Here is a 20,304-nt window from a genome sequence, read left to right on the forward strand (position 1 = left end):
TCTGTGAGGGGCTCTGCTCTGTGAGGGGCTCTGCTCTGTGAGGGGCTCTGCTCTGTGAGGGGCTCTGTGAGAGGCTCTGCTCTGTGAGAGGCTCTGCTCTGTGAGGGGCTCCGCTCTGTGAGGGGCTCTGCTCTGTGAGGGGCTCTGCTCTGTGAGGGGCTCTGCTCTGTGAGGGGCTCTGTGAGGGGCTCTGCTCTGTGAGGGGCTCTGTGAGGGGCTCTGCTCTGTGAGGGGCTCTGCTCTGTGAGGGGCTCTGCTCTGTGAGGGGCTCTGTGAGGGGCTCTGCTCTGTGAGGGGCTCTGTGAGGGGCTCTGCTCTGTGAGGGGCTCTGCTCTGTGAGGGGCTCTGCTCTGTGAGGGGCTCTGCTCTGTGAGGGGCTCTGTGAGGGGCTCTGCTCTGTGAGGGGCTCTGTGAGGGGCTCTGCTCTGTGAGGGGCTCTGCTCTGTGAGGGGCTCTGTGAGGGGCTCTGCTCTGTGAGGGGCTCTGCTCTGTGAGGGGCTCTGCTCTGTGAGGGGCTCTGCTCTGTGAGGGGCTCTGGCTCCACCAGCTCCCTGGCTTCTGGGCCTGTTGCCGCCTGTCCGCTCCGCTCCAGGTTAAATGTCCATATTAACACGAGGAAAAAAACGTGCCCGTTATCATAATTTTAGCAAATTAAAGACAAGCTGAAACGGACGTCCGAGCAGCACTAGCTTCCACGATATGACGTATACGTGAGTGAATCAAATGGGGACATCAAATGAGGACGCTCGTCTCTGTGTGAGAAGGACACTGATTGGAGGGGAATGAAAATTGACAGACATTCAGTCGACATACATGCCCACTGGTACACGATGACGTAAAATCTTGTTTTCCAGGAAGTGGATGGAAAATAAACTTTGGTGTGAAAATACACAAGTATTACAACTTTAGACATTTTTTGTAATATTTACTTTAAGACGTGTTCATATTGTTATGAAAAATTGTCTATATTGAGGGGAACATTTTTAGATTTCAGCGTGTCTTTGAGGTGCTCACATCCACAGGAGCAGCTGTGACTGCATGCAAGCTGTTCTGAAGCTAGGTTCCCTGGGTAATTGGGCTAGCGTGATTACCTGTATGCATGTGGGTGGAGCCACCAGTGAGCCTGTAGTCACTTGTCCTGCTCTTAGCGATGCCATTGAAACTGAGATGACTCTTTTCTGCAGTGCTTAAAGAATAACCTCACCGTGAATTGAATGATGGAATGTTCTGGCTTGTGTTTAAAATCTCGTTTTTAGTAATTAAGAGCGCGCATTTTGTTGAAAAGCCCCTGCATCTTTGTAAAGAAAATGCTCTTAAAATGTAAAGAAATGTGAAATCAACAAACGGCGATACAGGACGTCACATGGTTTAGCGTGCTAGAGACTGGGCTTCCAGACTGCGTCCCCCTGCAGTTCAGTCCAGAACGGGACCGTGCTCTTCACCTGGTGCCGAATTCATCTTCACTGTTTTACCACTGCTCCCACTCATCATCATCATCATCATCAGAAGAGTGGGGTCACTTGCTAAATCTGTGCATTTGATACTATAGTATGATGTATGATGTATGATCCTGGGAGATAGACTTTTGAATGAGTTTTTCCTGAGTGTCACATAATGTTGATTCGATTAGTCTGATCTAGTATATGGAAATGGAGGGCCAATGTACACTCATTGAGCACTTTATTAGGAACACCTATACACCTACTTGTCTTATCAGCCAATTGTGTGGCAGCAGTGCAATGCATACAATCATGCAGATACGGGTCAGGAGCTTCACTTACTGTTCACATCAACCATCAGAATGGGGGGAAAAAATTAGATCAAAGTGACGTTGACCATGGAATAATTGTTGAAGAAAAGCACTAGGCTGTACTTTGCAGCAGGTGAACCGTGGCCTTCTGCAGCAGGTGAATCTTCCATCATCTTCTTGCGATGCAAGCTGGCATTTTGGCTCAAAGTTGCACACGTAGCTAGGGGTTCACTGGAAACCCTGACCATAGACACTTTCTAACTGTTTTTTTATTTTTTATTTGTTTTTTTTTTTAACACTGGCACAAAGTAAGCTACCATACTTTGACATGACTGACATGGGCTCTTGTATCTGGTTGATCAACATACTTTGAGCCCAGGTCAGTGGAGTCTCTAGTTAGATATAGCTGACCCTAAGTGGTGTTGAGATGGTAGAGTTTTCGCTTGGCAGGGCTAACAACACATTTGCTGGCCTGCCCGCCCTCTTTAAAATGCATTCTTGTTCATGCAGGTGTAAATATGAACCCAAAATGTGTAGCTAAGCTGTTGAGGAACCCTGCCCATTGTGTACTGCAGGTGAATGAGGTGTTGATGTTAGTGATCTCATTGGTTTCTCTTTTGTACTGGATGTTCTTTTGAATTGCGCTAATGAAAATAATACCTGTTTCACAGATGCCGTTCATGATTATTCCGGGACTAAAATTAGTTTTGCACGGAGAATCTCTATTCTCAATAGAATTTAGTCTAGGACTAGGCTTAATCCATGTCTGTGAACTGGCCCATAATGCTTCTTCTCGGCACTTGTCAATATGAATAATATCTGTGTTTACACAGCGAAGATATGCTGCTGACGGAAACGCTTGTGTAATTTTATGTAAAGAAGTTACACGACTGAAAGGTAGGTGTAAAACCACCTTGAGGATCAGGGCACTTCTAAATGTGCATTATGAGAGAGGATTTGGAGGCTTAAAACCATTTAAACCAAGCTGTGATTATGCGCTAGGAAGTGCCTTCATCTGGTCTCTCAGCACAACGGTACCTGGCTTAACAACTAGGTGATAATCTCTGGCGACGCAGCAGTTTGTCTGAGCCGCATAGAAAAGCATTGCATAGCAGCCGCGGCTTAATCACTTTTGCTTCATTATGCTCTTAAGGGAACATGTACTAAAGGTTTAGGCCCATGCCGATTGCTTCTGCACACACAACTATGTGTTGAATGGTGAGATATTGGTTTTCGTACCTTTTGCACATTCTTAAACCTTAACGGTACAATAGGTAATTTCTGACTTCACTTAACAGTTAAGTTTAACCAGTTTATAATATTCAAATATATTTTTGTCTCTTTGTCACCATGGCAACTCATTACATTACATTATTGGCATTTGGCAGATGCTCTTATCCAGAGCGACATACAACAAAGTGCATACCCATAACCAGGGATAAGTTCGCTGAAAGACCTTAGAGGGAAATACAATTTCAACTGCTACCTGTACAATAAAGATAAGGACGAGGGCTTTTTTTTTTCTTTTTTTTTGAGAACAAAGAAACAAACAAACAGAGCAAAAGTGACCAAAGTTAACTATCCAAACACTGCTTACCTAGCCAACTAAAAATACCGATACACAAAGCAAGTCACAGAGACAACAATTAAGGTTCACAGGGAGGTCGGGAGGGATGGGGAGAGGTGCTGCTTGAAGAGGTGTGTCTTCAGCTTGCGCTTGAAGGTGGGGAGAGATTCTACAGTTCTGACCTCAACGGGGAGTTTGTTCCACCACCGTGGAGCCAGAACAGACAGTAGTCGTGAGCGTGAGGTGGAGGTTCGGAGAGGGGGAGGTGCCAAGCGGCCTGTGGAGGCTGAACGAAGAGGTCTGGCAGGGGTGTAGGGTCTGATGATTTTTTGTAGTTAAGCTGGGGAAGACCCTTTAACTGCTTGGAAGGCTAGCACCAATGTTTTGAATTTGATGCGAGCCATGACAGGCAGCCAGTGGAGGGAAGTAAGCAGGGGGGTGATGTGTGAGTATTTGGGAAGGTTGAAGACCAGACGAGCTGCTGCATTCTGGATGAGTTGGAGGGGTCTGATGGCGGACGCTGGGAGGCCAGCCAAGAGGGAATTGCAGTAGTCCAGGCGGGACAGAACCATCGCTTGGACCAGGAGCTGGGTCGAGAAAGGGGCGGATTCTCCGTATGTTGTATAGGAAGAACCTGCAAGACCGGGTCACCGCCGCGATGTTCTCGGAGAGGGACAGTCTGCTGTCCATCACCACACCGAGGTTCCTTGCACTGGGTGACGGCGTGAGTGTGGTATCCCCGAGGGAAATGGAGAGATCCAGATGGGGAGAGGTTTTAGCAGGGATGAATATCATTTCAGTCTTGCCTGGGTTGAGCTTTAGATGGTGGTTGTCCATCCAGCTCTGGATGTCCCTCAGGCAAGCAGAGGTACGGGCTGAAACCTGCGTATCAGACGGCGGGAACGCGACGAAGAGTTGGGTATCGTCCACGTAGCAGTGGTAGGATAGCCCATGTGCAGTGATCACAGGGCCAAGGGAGCGAGTGTAAAGAGAAAAAAGAAGCGGGCCTAGGACTGAGCCCTGGGGAACTCCTGTGGCGAGGGGCCGAGGTGTCGATACCAAACCAGCCCAGGCAACTCCAGTCAGTCAAGTGAGGAAGTATCCTTTTTTTTTATTTATCAAGATTGCAGACAGTCCAGCAGTATGGAAAGCGGAAGACTACCTTGCTTTTCTAAGAGAAATGTCTGCTGTAAAGGTGCCAAGACTTACACTTCTGTTATTTTCTTTCTTATGTTATGTTCCTAGCTTGAAATGCCCGGTCTGGTTGACCCCTCTGAGCATCGATGTAGTGGTACGTAGTGGCAGTGATAGTGGTATGTAGACGCAGTGATAGTGGTAGGTAGTGACAGTGATAGTGGTATGTAGACGCAGTGATAGTGGTATGTAGACGCAGTGATAGTGGCATGTAGACGCAGTGATAGTGGTATATAGACGCAGTGATAGTGGTAGGTAGACGCAGTGATAGTGGTATGTAGACGCAGTGATAGTGGTATGTAGACGCAGTGATAGCGGTAGGTAGACGCAGTGATAGCGGTATGTAGACGCAGTGATAGCGGTAGGTAGACGCAGTGATAGCGGTAGGTAGACGCAGTGATAGTGGTAGGTAGACGCAGTGATAGTGGTAGGTAGACGCAGTGATAGCGGTAGGTAGACGCAGTGATAGTAGTATGTAGACGCAGTGATAGTGGTATGTAGTGGCAGTGATAGTGGTATGTAGACACAGTGATAGTGGTATGTAGTGGCAGTGATAGTGGTATGTAGACACAGTGATAGTGGTACGTAGTGGCAGTGATAGTGGTAGGTAGACGCAGTGATAGTGGTATGTAGACGCAGTGATAGTGGTATGTAGACGCAGTGATAGTGGTATGTAGACGCAGTGATAGTGGTATGTAGACGCAGTGATAGTGGTAGGTAGACGCAGTGATAATGGTATGTAGACGCAGTGATAGTGGTATGTAGACGCAGTGATAGCAGTAGGTAGACGCAGTGATAGTGGTAGGTAGACGCAATGATAGCATTACATTACATTACATTACATTATTGGCATTTGGCAGACCCTTTTTTATTAGACTAAGCAGGAGACAGTCCTCCCCTGTAGCAATGCAGGGTTAAGGGCCTTGCTCAATGGCCCAAGGGCTGTGTGGATCTTATTGTGGCTACATCGGGATTAGAACCACCGACCTTGTGTGTCCCAATCATTTTACCTTAACCACTACGCTTCAGGCCGGCCTAGATGCCTGGGGCGGTAGCAGTACATAGACGCACTGATAGTGGTATGTAGTGGTAGTGGTACTGATAGTGGTATGTAGTGGTACTGATAGTGGTATGTAGTGGCAGTGGTGCTGATAGTGGTATGTAGTGGCAGTGGTGCTGATAGTGGTATGTAGTGGTACTGATAGTGGTATGTAGTGGCAGTGGTGCTGATAGTGGTATGTAGTGGTACTGATAGTGGTATGTAGTGGCAGTGGTGCTGATAGTGGTATGTAGTGGTACTGATAGTGGTATGTAGTGGCAGTGGTACTGATACTGGTATGTAGTGGTAGTGGTGCTGATAGTGGTATGTAGTGGTACTGATAGTGGTATGTAGTGGTAGTGGTGCTGATAGTGGTATGTAGTGGTGCTGATAGTGGTATGTAGTGGCAGTGGTGCTGATAGTGGTATGTAGTGGCTGTGGTACTGATAGTGGTATGTAGTGGTACTGATAGTGGTATGTAGTGGTACTGATAGTGGTATGTAGTGGTAGTGGTGCTGATAGTGGTATGTAGTGGTGCTGATAGTGGTATGTAGTGGCAGTGGTGCTGATAGTGGTATGTAGTGGCTGTGGTACTGATAGTGGTATGTAGTGGTACTGATAGTGGTATGTAGTGGTACTGATAGTGGTATGTAGTGGCAGTGGTGCTGATAGTGGTATGTATTGGTACTGATAGTGGTATGTAGTGGCAGTGGTGCTGATAGTGGTATGTAGTGGCAGTGGTGCTGATAGTGGTATGTAGTGGTACTGATAGTGGTATGTAGTGGCAGTGGTACTGATAGTGGTATGTAGTGGTAGTGGTGCTGATAGTGGTATGTAGTGGTACTGATAGTGGTATGTAGTGGTACTGATAGTGGTATGTAGTGGCAGTGGTACTGATAGTGGTATGTAGTGGCAGTGGTACTGATAGTGGTATGTAGTGGCAGTGGTACTGATAGTGGCATGTAGTGGCAGTGGTACTGATAGTGGTATGTAGTGGCAGTGGTGCTGATAGTGGCATGTAGTGGCAGTGGTGCTGATAGTGGTATGTAGTGGCAGTGGTGCTGATAGTGGTATGTAGTGGCTGTGGTACTGATAGTGGTATGTAGTGGCACTGATAGTGGTACGTATCCGTTTGCGCACCTGTCTCTTGCACTTCTTCTCCAGTTGGTTTGCTAATTGGCTACATTTGCTGTACAGTGACATTCTGCCTCAGGTGCTAGCAAGGTAATCATTTATTAACATAAATTCTTTCTTGGTAAATGATTACATTTTTACATTACATTGCTTAGTATATTTATACGTTGAAATGGCCCTCACCCCAAACTTATTATCCCTACAGAAAATAGATTGGCATTAAGCATTGTTTGATGAAAAATGAACAAAAGATTGGTCAGATTTTCATATAGTTTACTCACTCGGTGGAATACGGCCATGTGACAGAAAATTTGCACTTTGGGAACTAATATCACAGCTTGCTTAGCGCTTGGTGGTTGTGAATTTGAAATGACTGTGCCAGAATACATCTTTGCAAATATTATCCATTGGAAATTCCCTCTCTCAAGGTAGGGTTAACTTTATTCACATCAAATAAATGAGTGAAATCCTTATAACCTAGGAGATCATTCAGCCCAGTAACATCCCGTGCTTGGAAGAGAAACTGCAATAATTGCTATTTTAACACAATTGTCAAAATTGGTGCATTTTAATCAGCAGTCAGATTCTGCAATGTCCGCTATATTGCCCTGCTGAATAAAGCCGCTAGGTATTGAAACAACTGGTAGCTGGTTGACCAGTCAAATACCAGCTCTAAGCTTCACATGGTTTGGCTGGTTGACCAGTTCACACCAGCTCTAAGCTTGGCATGGTTTGGCTGGTTGACCAGTTCACACCAGCACCAAGCTTGACATGGTTTCGCTGGTTGACCAGTTCACACCAGATCCAAGCTTGACATGGTTTGACTGATTGACCAGTTCACACCAGCTCCAAGCTTGACATGGTTTGGCTGGTTGACCAGTTCACACCAGCACCAAGCTTGACATGGTTTGGCTGGTTGACCTCTGTATGGTCACTTCTCTGTGCTGCTCCGAGAACCAGGTTTATAGTATGGATGAGTCGATTTGTGCCAAATGCACACCATGGTCATGGTGTCGCTCGAGTTATGGCAGAGGATTAATTCTCCACCACAGATCAGTAGAGAAGTGTGAATGTCTGATCGCATTGGGTTCCAGGCACTGACCTCAGTGTTTCCAGGTGACTGTCATAAACATTTCTCTTTCTAATAGGCGCCATCCATTAGTCCATCTATTATGCAATAGCTTTACAGAGTTCTGGTCCGCCGGTTGTCGGACATAGGATATTGCTCCAATATCTGTATTAATGCAAGTCAATTTGCATGCCTCTGTTGAGTTGACATATTTAGAGCTCAGGTAAAGTGCTTCCCTGAAAGCACTCAGAGCAGTGGATTGCCTCCCCTGATTGTGTGTTGTATATGTAGCAGTGTGTATTGGCTTCAGTTGACCGCGTCGTTGAATAGGAACCTTTCTGATCTAATGAGCTCCTCTGTGTCCCTTCCAGTCTGGTGTATGGAAGCGCCAGGTCGGCCCACCCGGACTCCGAGCTTCTCCATCGGCAAGCATATGCTACGCCCCACCCCCTGCAGGGCTATGCAACCAATCACCACCCAGGCAGCTCTGGCCAGGGCGGGGCCTGGGGGGCAGCTGGGCGGAGCTTGGGTAAGCCTCACCTGCTATCTGACCGTCAGATTCCCGACTGTCCAGCGCATTTTGTCATTATCTGTCTGCAACGCATATTTCTCTCTGCCAGGTGTATGTCTTCATTAATTTGACCGATTCAGCCATTGCGGTATGTGTGTAATGGGTGTTTAGTTTGTAGAATTTAATTTAATTAAATTATTGTAATTTAATAGGATGTAGGCCATGTATGGTTGCAGTGTTGGTGGGGGGGGGGGGTGTAATAGTAATATTGTGATATATTTGAGTGGCAACATCATGATATCATTTTTAAAGGTATCACCCGTCCCAAGCAGTGTTCCAAAGTGCGAACAATTCACTCTCATATGCCAGTAAAAATCTGCCTACTGCCACAAAGTAAAGTAGAGTGTCAGCTGTGGCCTGTTTGATTGCCGCTGGAGTCTACATCCTCTTTATGTCATAACGAACCCGTCCTTTTCAATAGAGAAGGGTTTGATAACGTTGTTCACGGTGAGACCGCTTGCTGTTGGTAAGGTTGTTTGCGGTGAGACCGCTTGCTGTTGGTAAGGTCGTTCGCGGTGAGACCGCTTGCTGTTGGTAAGGTCGTTTGCGGTGAGACCGCTTCCTGTTGGTTAGGTTGTTTGCGGTGAGACCAGTTTGCTGTTCCCTCAGGGCTCTCTGGCCTGTTCGACACCAGCCTCCATCATGCCAGCCCCTCCGGCCCGGATGCTTCCGTGATGAATCTGATTTCGGCTCTGGAGTCCAGGGGCCCCCAGCCACCCCCCTCCGCCTCCTCCCTCCTCTCCCAGTTCCGCACCCCGTCATGGCAAGCAGGTGAGTGTCTGCTGGCGTCCGGCAGCTCAGAACTGACACAAACACGCTGGGGGAAAAGGCCCCTGGCAGAAAAACCCTCCTCCTGTTGGGGGGGGGGCATTGCCATTGAACTGCGAAAACAATCCAATAAATACAAAATGAGGTAGCAATCATGTGCGCTGTATTAGTGAAGTTTTAAGTGATTGGTAAAGTGCAAAATCAGTTCCGTGGTCGTCAGCAGTGGGACCTGAATAATGTTGCTTGCAGATTTTGCCTGTGAAACTGACATTAGCAACCCTCTCCATAATTCTCATTTCCAGATACACTATATTGCCAAAGGTATTCACTCAGCTATCCAAATCATTGAATTCAGGTGTTCCAATCACTTCCGTAGCCACAGGTGTATAAAATCAAGCACCTAGGCATGCAGACTACTTCTACAAACATTTGTGAAAGAATGGGTCGCTCTCAGGAGCTCAGTGAATTCCAGCGTGGCACCGTCATAGGATGCCACCTGTGCAATAAGTCCAGTTGTGAAATTTCCTCACGACCAAATATTCCACAATCAACTGTTAGTGGTACTATACCAAAGTGGAAGCGATTGGGAACGACAGCAACTCAGCCACGAAGTGGTAGGCCACGTAAAATCACAGAGCGGGGTCAGCGGATGCTGAAGCGCATAGTGCGCAGAGGTCGCCAACTTTCTGCAGAGTCGATAGCTACAGACCTCCAAACTTCATGTGATCTTCAGATTAGCTCAAGACCAGTGCGTAGAGAGCTTCATGGAATGGGTTTCCATGGCCGAGCAGCTGCATCCAAGCCAAGATGCAGTGGTGTAAAGCATGCCGCCACTGGACTCTAGAGCAGTGGAGACGTGTTCTCTGGAGTGACGAATCACGCTTCTCCGCCTGGCAATATGATGGACGAGTCTGGGTTTGGCGGTTGCCAGGAGAACGGTACTTGTCTGACTGCATTGTGCCAAGTGTAAAGTTTGGTGGAGGGGGGATTATGGTGTGGGGTTGTTTTTCGGGAGTTGGGCTCGGCCCCTTAGTTCCAGTGAATGAACTCTTAATGCTTCAGCATACCAAGACATTTTGGACAATTTAATGCTCCCAACTTTGTGGGAACAGTTTGGAGATGGCCCCTTCCTGTTCCAACATGACTGCGCACCAGTGCACAAATCAAGGGCCATAAAGACATGGATGAGCGAGTTTGGTGTGGAAGAACTTCACTGGCCTGCAGTCCTGACCTCAACCCGATAGAACACCTTTGGGATGAATTAGAGCGGAGACTGCGAGCCAGGCCTTCTCGTCCAACATCAGTGTCTGACCTCACAAATGCACTTCTGGAAGAATGGTCAAAAATTCCTAACACACTCCTAAACCTTGTGGAAAGCCTTCCTCGAAGAGTTGAAGCTGTTATAGCTGCAAAGGGTGGGCCGACATCATATTAAATCCTATGGTTTAAGAATGGGATGTCACTCACGTTCATATGCGTGTGAAGGAAGACGAGCGAATACTTTTGGCAGTATAGTGTATACGTGCTGGTTCACCGCTGATATTGTAGGTTCAATTGGTGCTGATATCAAGTGGATGTAAATCAGTGTTGATATTCACCCTTTCTGTCCCAAGCCCTATATGACGTGGCTCTACCCCAATTCTAAGGGGTTTTGGCTTTGGTTGAGAAAATGTAGTAAGGTTTAAATTTTACTCTGTACCTCCTGAGAAATGGCTGAATGTTCACGGGGATGAAACTGGCCAGCCTGTACTCATCGTCTTCTTCAACACTTTCCTCCTCTGATTCTGAAGAATCGGACCCCTCAGACCCGACAGAACCATCAGACTCACATTCACGACCATCCAGGACGCTGTTGTGTACAAAACCTCCCTCTTCGACTATTTGTTAAAATACGACGGGAAAAAAATAAAAATAAAATAAAAGCGTAGCAGTCATTTTGATTGGTTGAAGCGGTATGGAATATTGCCATCTTGGCACTGAAAGGGTTCATTTGGTGTTATCAGTGCTGACATTAATATGCTGTTATATCACTGCTCATATCAACTGGGTGTTACATTGGTGCTGATATCATTTGGTTGTTAAATCAATGCTGATATCATTTGGTTGTTAAACCAATGCTGATATTAATTGGATGTTAAATTGGTGCTGATATCATTTGGTTGTTAAATCAATGCTGATATTAATTGGATGTTAAATTGGTGCTGATATCATTTGGTTGTTAAATCAATGCTGATATTAATTGGATGATAAATCAGTGCTGACCGCAATTGGGTGTCAAATTGGTGCTGATATTAGATGTTAAATCGGACCTGATAATAATTGGATTTCAATTCACTTCTGATACTAATTTATATATGAAATTATTCCTGATATTAATTGGAAGTCAAATCACATGTGTAGTTATATGGGTGTTGATTTGGGTGTCATATGGGTGATGTTATATGGATGTTGATATACTGTTTGGGTGATGTTATTTGGGTGTTGTTATATGGATGTTGATATACTGTTTGGGTGTTGTTATTTGAGTGTTGTTATATGGGTGTTGATATACTGTTTGGGTGATGTTATTTGAGTGTTATATGGATGTTGATATACTGTTTGGGTGTTGTTATTTTGGTGTTGTTATATGGATGTTGATATACTGTTTGGGTGTTGTTATTTGGGTGTTGATATACTGTTTGGGTGTTCTTATTTGGGTGTTGTTATAACTCTTGTCTTTGTCCCTCACAGCCATGCACACCCCGGCCCCTGCAGAGCTTTTTATTTCGGGAGCCCTTCCTGGGTCTGGCGGCTTCACCTCCTCCTCTGCCCTCTCTGCCTACCAGCACCCCGCCTCGTTTTCGGGGCGCTCCTTCCCTGGGGTCACCTCCTCGCTCTCCCTTCAGGACACGCCCACATTCAGCCCCACCTCCAACGGGCTGCTGTCCCCCCACGACCCTCTGCTGCACATCAAAACCCAGTCTCCGTCCAGCCTGGGCTTCGACCGCCTGCTGTCCTCCCAGGGCGCGGCCTACAGGGGGGGGCAGGACCCCACGCTAGCGCCTCCTCCGACTTCCTCCGGCCCCTCGTCCCGCCACCTGCCCCCTCCCCAGTTCAACCTGCTCTCCTCACAGCTCCAGGAGCAACCCTCGCAGCTGTACAACGCCTCTGTGTTCTCCACCGCCCCCGGCCCCCCCCAGCCCCCCCCCCAGGAGAGGGCTGTCCCCAGACAGGACAGCGTTATCAAGCACTACCAGCGCCCCTCCGCCCAGTCCGCCCCCCACTCCCTGCAGCACTACCTGAGCTGTGGGGCGTCGGGGTACCAGCAGATCGCCCCCCACCACCGGCACGCCGGCCTTCCGTGCAGCCCGCTCGGAGACCAGAGCCCTTCCTCCGACCCCAAGCCCTCCCCCAGGCCCGAGCAGGTGTACCGGCCCATAATCCAGCCTCCCTACACCCCTTCCACCTCCTCGTCCTCCTCCGGAGGCACCGGGAAGGGGGCCAAGAGCAGCTCCAGCAGCGGCTACTCCTCCTCTGGCTCGGGGTCCTCGTCCCGCACCCCACACACACCCCCCTCTGCCTCATCTGCGTCTTCGTCCTCCTCCTCCTCTTCCTCGTCCTCCGCCGCCAACCCCGCGCCCTCCAGCTCCAGCGCCGCCCCATCCCGGCAGCAGCCCCCCCCACAGCCTGCCGCTCCGCCACCCCCCCCGCCCCCTCCGCCGCTGCCCCCTGTCTCCTCTTCCTCCGCCCAGCAGCCCACGCCCAAATCCTGCATGTCTGGGTATGGCTCGCCCGTTGCCCCGGTAAAGGCGTCCTCCGCCCTTTCGGGCCAGACTCCCCCGCAGGCCCAGTCATACTCCCCCGGCCAGCCCCCTCCCTCGCACCTGTCCCAGCCATATGGGGGCTTTAGTTCCCCTCAGGCCCAAGACCTGAGCTCAGGAGGGGGCGGTGGTAGTGCTGGGAAAGGGTATGGGAGTTTAGGGGCTGGGGGGCGGTCGTTCTCCGCAGAGGTGGTGTATGGGGGAGATTCGGGGTACGGACAGCTCCCGTCATCTCTTGGGGGAGCCGGAAGCCCTTCTCTGGGATACGGTGGGCCTGGACACTCCCCCGCCCTTTTAGGGTCCGGAGGGGGCGCAGCCTCGGGGGGAGGCAGTGCGGGATCTGCCGGAGGCGGAGGAGGGGGCGGGGCATCAGGAGGAGGGGGCGGCGGGAGTGGGGGAGGGGGCGGCTCTTACCACCTCCCCGACTCCAGCCCCTCCCCCTCGGGCAACTCCGGGATCATCCGCCCCGGGTTGCACTCTCCCGCCCCTGTCCGCCCCGCTCAGTCCCCCGGAGGGGGCGGGGGAAACAAGTACCTGTCCTCGGTCCTCTCCCCGGCCTTTATGGCCTCCCCGCAGGGCTACCCCGACGCCCGAGGCCCGGCCCAGCCGTACCACCCGGGACCCCCCAAAGCCAAGCCCGACCCCGACATGTTGGGGGTGGAGAGGCCGCAGGATGAGGAAGACGACGACGATGACTTTCTGATCCAGCACCTCCTGCAGGCCCAGAGCCCTGCGCCCCACCCTTCCCAGCAGCACCACCCTCCCCCGCAGCCCCCCCAGCCCCCACCCCTCTCCCAAGCTCCGGACGGCAGCAAGGGGATGGGCTACGAGATGGCCAAATCCTCCGAGGAGAGGTACCACCTCCAGAGCGTCATCCGCACCAACAGCGCCACCTCCAGCGCAGGAGGGGTGTCTGCGGGTGGAGGGGCGGACGACCTGGACAGCCAGCTGGAGATGTCCATGAAGAAGCAGCAGGCGAAAAATGAGAGGGGTGGGGCCGGGGGTGGAGGCAGCGGGGGAGCAAGAGGAGGGGCGGACCAGCCGCACCCCCACCCTCACCCCCACCCGCACCACCAGCACGACTCTTTGGCCTCGGTAGTGCACTACAGCCGAACGGACCCGTATTCCCAGCACGCCCTCCCTCCCCACCATCCCTCGCACCTCCAACACCCCCACCCCCACCCTCACTCGCACTCCCACCTGGAACTCAAAAAGGCCCAGGATCCACAGGAGTTGCCCTACCTGCGCAAGACGCCCCCCGACCTGCAGCAGCAGCGGCCCTCCCAGGCCAACCTGTCGCTTGTGGACTCGCCCCCAGACCAGCCCCAGATGCTCCAGTCCGTCCTCTCCCACACCACGCGCAGCAAGATGGAGGCCCAGGCCCGGTCCCAGCACGCTCTGAGCCAGCAGGCCGGGGAGAACCCGCCCCCATCCTCCCAGCTGCAGCTGCAGCTCCAGTCCCAGGGTCTGGAGGCTCACTACGGCCGCGGGCCCCAGCGGGATCAGAACCAGGCCGGCCCAAACTCGGTGTCCCCGCTGGACCTGCTGGGACGCTCGCTCTCGCAGGCCTCTGGCAGGGAGGCAGGCGGAGGTGCGGAGAGAGGTGGAGGAGGAGGAGATGGCGGCAGCGGCGACAGGCACAGGCAGCAGCACAGACTCCCGCCGCACCATCACCAGCCTCACCACACCGCCTCCGAGCTGCACGACTTCCTCTCCGAGCCGGACTTGGGTCTCTCGGCCCCTTCGCACTTGCACCACCTGGGCCCCAGCCACCATCCACACCAACACTCCCACCACCAGCACCCCCACCCTCACCACCCCCACTCCCACCCGCATCACATACCCACCAGCTCTGGGCCGCCTCAGCAGCCGCAGCCCCAGCGGGAGCAGGAGCCCCCCATGTCCCAGCCCCAGATGGACCAGCTCAAAGAGCACCAATACAACACGCAGAGTCCTGTGGGGAAGGCCAGCCAGAGCCAGCAGCAGAGGTTCGTCCCCCTCACCTCCATCTGCTTCCCCGATTCCCTCCTGCCGGACGAGGACCGCTCCTTCTTCCCTGGAATGGAGGACATGTTCTGCACGGAGGACTACAAGTCTAGCTGCAGCGGGGGTGGAGGGGGTCCGGCCCAGGCGGGGCCGGAAGGGGTCTCAGACGTTCGACGGGGGCAAGAGGGTATGGAGGGGGTTAAAAACCCCGGAGGAAGCGACGGTGGTTATGACATGCTGGGCCACCACGGCGACCAAGGGTACGGGCAGTACTGCCACGGCCTGTCGGAGTCTGGCAACGGCGCCATACACCTGGACCTGGACTCCCTGAAGACACACGAGCTCCCCTCCACTGTCAACACAGAGCAGCTCGGCCTGATCCAATCGCAGGCGCCTGGCATGGGGATGGGCGGGGCCGGGGGAGGCGGTGGTGACATCTCTGGGAACAAGATGCTGGGAGGTGCTGGCGTGGGTGGAGGGGCCAGCAGCGGCGGGCTCACCTCTCCCATCTTCTGCTCGTCCCGGCCTAAGAAGCTCCTGAAGTCCAGCTCCTTCCACCTCCTCAAGCAGCCCCGGGACCCCAACTCTCTACCCAAAAAAAACTATGCACAGGAATACGAGTTTGAGGATGACGAGGACAAGGCGGATGTCCCGGCTGATATCCGGCTGAACAGCAGGAGGCTCCCGGACCTGCTCCCGGACCTGGTGTCCAGCTGCAGGAAGTCAGGAGGGGGTGGGGGACTGAGCCCCCTGATGGGTGATCTCGACTTCTGCCACACCTCTCAGTACCCCTCCTTAGGCCCACCCCCCCAGCTGGTGTCCCAGGACGGGCCTAAGAAGAGGGGCAGGAAACCCACCAGGCCAAAAAGAGAAGGACCCCCAAGGCCTAGGGGCCGGCCTCGCATTCGGCCTTTACCCGAACCCCCGCACTGCAGGGGCATGATGGGGTTTGGAGGCGAGAGCCGGAGGGGTAGGGGGAGGGGCCGAGGGCGGGGCAAGAAGGATGACGGGATGATTGGCATGCACCAGGCTGCTGAGGCCAGTGAAGGGCAGCACCATCAGCTTCAGCAATATCAGGAGCCCATCAGACCCATCAAGGTAAGAGACTGAAAGAAGAAGGGTGGCCAGCCCTTATAGCCAGGCACAGAGGTGAAGGAATGGGGGGCATAGAAAGGAGGACCAAGGGCTTGGCAGCCTAGTTCTAGGAGTGCCAGCCATGTTTGTGGTTTGCGTTCCATCTGAATTTGACTGCACAGGTTGATCAATTATTGAGACTTGGAGCATTCATTTTCAGAGTTGAGAAAGATTGAGTACCTCCAGTGTGTGGCCCTCAATGAAGCATGTTCACTGAGGCTAATAATGGGTGTAACTACATGGTCAGAGGTTCAGATGGAGCTCAGACTCTCCAGGACCAGGGATCCCAACCTTCTGGCCTTCTGGTGGTGGATGTGCATAAGGGATTTTTGCGCTGGCAGAGTAATGGAATTTAAAGAGTGTGTTCACCCAAAATCGTGAAAATAACGTCTAAATACAATGTACCGTATCCAACTAAGAGGTTTATTATCCTTTGCAAGGGTTACTTCCTTGAGCAGTTCCACTGCACTTGGATCACAAAGGAATTGTTAAGGGCAGGGTGGGGGGCTGGATTTTCTAAAACTACAAGTTACAAAGTTAAATTTTTGTGTTCTTTCCTTACTTCCTATCCTTTAGCCATTCTTCACATCTTTACTTTCCATCCCCTCTCTCTCAGATTAAACTTCCCACACCCCCCGCGGTTCCCTCCGACCCCCTCCTGAGGACCGATTCCCTGTCCAGCACCGACCCGGTTCTCTCGGACGGCTCCGTCGGGTCGGCCCCGTCCCTGGGCTTGAGCCCAGGGCCCACGGGCGGACTGGACATGAACAGGAACCAGGAGAAGTTCAAGCAGAAAGGACAGGAGGTAAGAAAGGCGGGGAGTGGATAGAGGGAGAATGTATGAAGTCGTCGTCCGTGTGCTCGTGTGCGTCTCACAGATTAAAGGCGTCATGCTTTCTTCTGCATTTCTGTTGACCTGGGTTGCCAGATTGGTCTTTTCATTTTTGGACAAACCCCCTGACTACCTGCACGTAGAGATCATTAGCCAATATAAAGACGACTACTAGAACGTTTTCACTGAACAGTGACCACAGTGAGCACAGCTTGAACCAGTAAAGGTTGGAAGCTACCGACAGGTTAAGTGTCTATTGGCTTCTAAAACTTGTGGAAACAAATTCACAGCTCATTGAACTCTTTGATTTGCTTAAAGCTTTCACTTCAAATTGGTGCTGTTGTTGAATTTCAACTGTAACGGAGGTAAAGCGGATGTTTCGGGAACAATACTTCCTGTATACTGCTCCCTATGAAATAGAGCGACGGAAGCTGAATACACTCAGTGAACCCTTTTACGTATTTATTAGACCTGTTTTTTAGACTTAAGTCTTATGCTTGTGTTGCCTATCCACTTCGAGGTTTGATGTGTTGTGTGTTCAGAGATGCTCATCTGCATACCACTGTTGTAATGCGTGGTTATTTGCGTTCCTGTCATCTTCCTGTGAGCATCAACCAGTCTGGCCCTTCTCCACTGGATGCTTTTTGTCTTCACACCGTTCTCCTCAAACTCTGTGCATGAGAATCCAAGGAGATCAGCAGTTTCTGAGATACTCAAACCACCCTGCCTGGCACCAACAGTCATTCCAAGGTCAAAGTCACTGATCCAATGCGGCTGGAATGGGTGGTGCTGCAGGTTCTGCAGGTGCTGTAGCACGACCTGGGAAAAGGTTAGTGGTGCTATCACAGCCCAAAGCACCACCTAGAATTTTGTCCAAAAACACAAACTCTGAAAAAACCCACAGGCACAAATTATTTGGTTCGTCCCATGAAACTGGGCAGCCGAGGATAGATAAGGTAATCTTTGTTGTTGGATTTGGTACACAAATCTGACCGTGCACTCATAACTACGATATTTTAAAAAAAGCAATGAAAAGCTGCATGTTGATCATTTAATGATGATACGGAGCCTTGTAATTTTGTCGTTGCAGAAAGATTTAATGCTTCATGTGCTCATATGGAGTTGTTGCTGTTGCCGTCTATGATGAAATGCACTAGCATAGCATTTAGCATTATAATGCAATTCAGCTTTGCCTCCTCATTGGTCCAAAAAAAATGTACTAAGGTAAAGAACAACACATCGAGTTTGGCCTTCAAGGCATATTTAGTATTTTCATATTATCCAACTGCCTACATTACCACAGAACACTGAGACAGTTTCCCATGGCTTGAGAGTGACCCCCGCTTGTCTTAGCTTTGCAAAGAAACTGAAAAAGCATTCAGTCACCATTTTAGATTTTATTACGATGTAGATCTTTGAATGGGGGGGGGGGGGGGGGGGTTCTCTGACTCTTTTCACGCAGGAGAGGCAAGCTTTTTTCCAAATGAGGATTTTTTTTTTTCAGCTTGCAGAAAAAAGTTCTACCTGGGTGTACGTGTACATGATACTAGATGGACTTAAGGCTTTGTATAAGTCAAGCTCCTGTTTCTGTGTAGCGAAGGAGATCTGTGCCTTTATGGATGTTAATGAGCTGTAAGAGCTTTTCTTGTTTTGCTCCAGCGATAATCCCTCTGGATATGTCCGGATGCCGTGAAGCAGACAATCATTTAGAAACAAAATATGTACCAGGCCCAGCCAGCTCATGAATATTCATAGGCAGTGCTGACCGGAACTCTTGCAGGGCGGTGGAATGTAGTATGCACGTCTGGATTGTATTTAAACGTCTCTGTACATACGCTGTTCAAATACAGTCCAAATAAAGTCTGTCCAATTTACCACTGCAGGCCGGAATGTTTGAGATGTAAACTGGCAGTTTAATTATCTTTTATGAAGTTTGCTGTTTAGCTTGTGAAACCTGTCTGAATGCCAGGCACTGTGGAAAAACCTTTGGTATTTTTGTCACTTTAGGGAACTGAGACTCTGGGTTAGGTAAGCTGATAATGCAGTTTTCTGGAATGACTGATCTGTTTTTTTTATTTTTATGATTCATAATTATAATTATAATTATTATTATTAATAATGGGTAGAAGCTATGTGAAAGAAGCAGTTATTTTTCTCAAGTCTTGATAAAATATATTACAGCTCTGTACTTTACTATAACGTTCAGTGCAGCATATGCTTTTGAGACTGATACCAAACATGGTGGAAGCAGGCAGGAAGAACACAGGACTGGCGTAACCAGTTCTCGAGTCTTCTGTGGTTTCTGCCTCGAGCTTGTGTACACACAAGCCCTGCAGTAAAATGCTTGTGTGAGTCTTCAGTTCATCAAACCAACACCGAACTTCAAAGTCATACAGAACACAGTCCCCAAAAATAAAGTAGGGACTTTTTTTTATAATCCAGAGGTGTAGTTCCAATGTTAGACATTTTGAATGTAATGCCATTTTGGGAAAACCTAAAGGCAAATTTCAGTTTTTCTGTGCCTCCCTGAAGCCAAAACTTTGCCAACACTTTGCTCAATATTTGCCCATCAGCCATTGCTGAAGCAGTTTAAGTCCCATTTTCACTCAATGTGGGGCCCATTATCCAGACACTTCCGCAATAAGTGCTGTTAAGCACATGGCCTATATTACAGTGCAATGTGAAAATAATTAAATCACAAACATGAGTAAAGTTGCTACTAATGCTGAAGGATTAAGCTCATTTAGCACATATTTGTTGAATCTGGTCCAAGTGTAGTTTTCTCCTATACAATAGCAGTTACGGGAGTTGGTCTCACTGCTGCGCCCTGCTGTTCACTTGCACAAACTGCACTCGGGCAGTTCATCCCAAAATAAAATTCAACTAAATTAAGGTAAGTTCCATTTACCCAGAGTACTATCTATCCATGTTGTACCATCTCAACATATCCTTCGAAATTTGACGACTTTTAAAAATTCCGTTTGTTGTTATATAATGGACCATATGGACCTTTTTATTTCTGGTAATGAATCCATCGGAAATGTACATTCGGAAAACTCAACAGCAACGTGTCTTTCCAAATATAATGCCACAGTTACTTGCAAACATCTACCAAGCTGAAAAATGCATTTTAATCCGGAACTATGCTGAAGCACACCAGTGCTCTGGGCCCGTGTCTTCTTCACAGCCTGACACTGCGAACTAAAGGAGTTCCTGTGCAGTCTGGCTGGTTTTGTATAAGGCCGTTCAGCCCCAATTATCAGAGAACTAGATCTGTTGTAGCTGTAAGAACCTCTGACAAATCTTATGTTATGTACCTTTCCTCTCTAAACGTTGAATGTTGGTCAGTGATACAGTAATGCTGTAATAGCCAGCAAAGCCTGCCCCCAGCTTTGGCGCGTGTGGGTTTTGGCAGGCGTGAAACGTTAATGGTGGGAGTTTGTGTAGTAGGTTAACGGTT

The 20,304-nt window shown here is 49.9% G+C and overlaps 1 protein-coding gene across 3 annotated transcripts in view; it reads left to right on the plus strand.

Annotated features, from left to right (window-relative positions):
* prr12b (proline rich 12b) overlaps positions 1-20,304 on the plus strand; it is a 40,750-nt gene that overhangs the window by 6,071 nt on the left and 14,375 nt on the right. For all 3 annotated transcript variants that reach the window (XM_061225261.1, XM_061225263.1, XM_061225264.1), the window contains exons 2-5: positions 8,125-8,282; positions 8,934-9,095; positions 11,823-15,976; positions 16,629-16,817. In XM_061225261.1, coding sequence (XP_061081245.1) covers positions 8,125-8,282; positions 8,934-9,095; positions 11,823-15,976; positions 16,629-16,817 — 4,663 coding nt within the window. The remainder of the gene's footprint in view (positions 1-8,124; positions 8,283-8,933; positions 9,096-11,822; positions 15,977-16,628; positions 16,818-20,304) is intronic.

This window comes from Conger conger, chromosome 16 (assembly GCF_963514075.1).
Source record: "Conger conger chromosome 16, fConCon1.1, whole genome shotgun sequence".
Taxonomy (NCBI): Eukaryota; Metazoa; Chordata; class Actinopteri; order Anguilliformes; family Congridae; genus Conger; species Conger conger.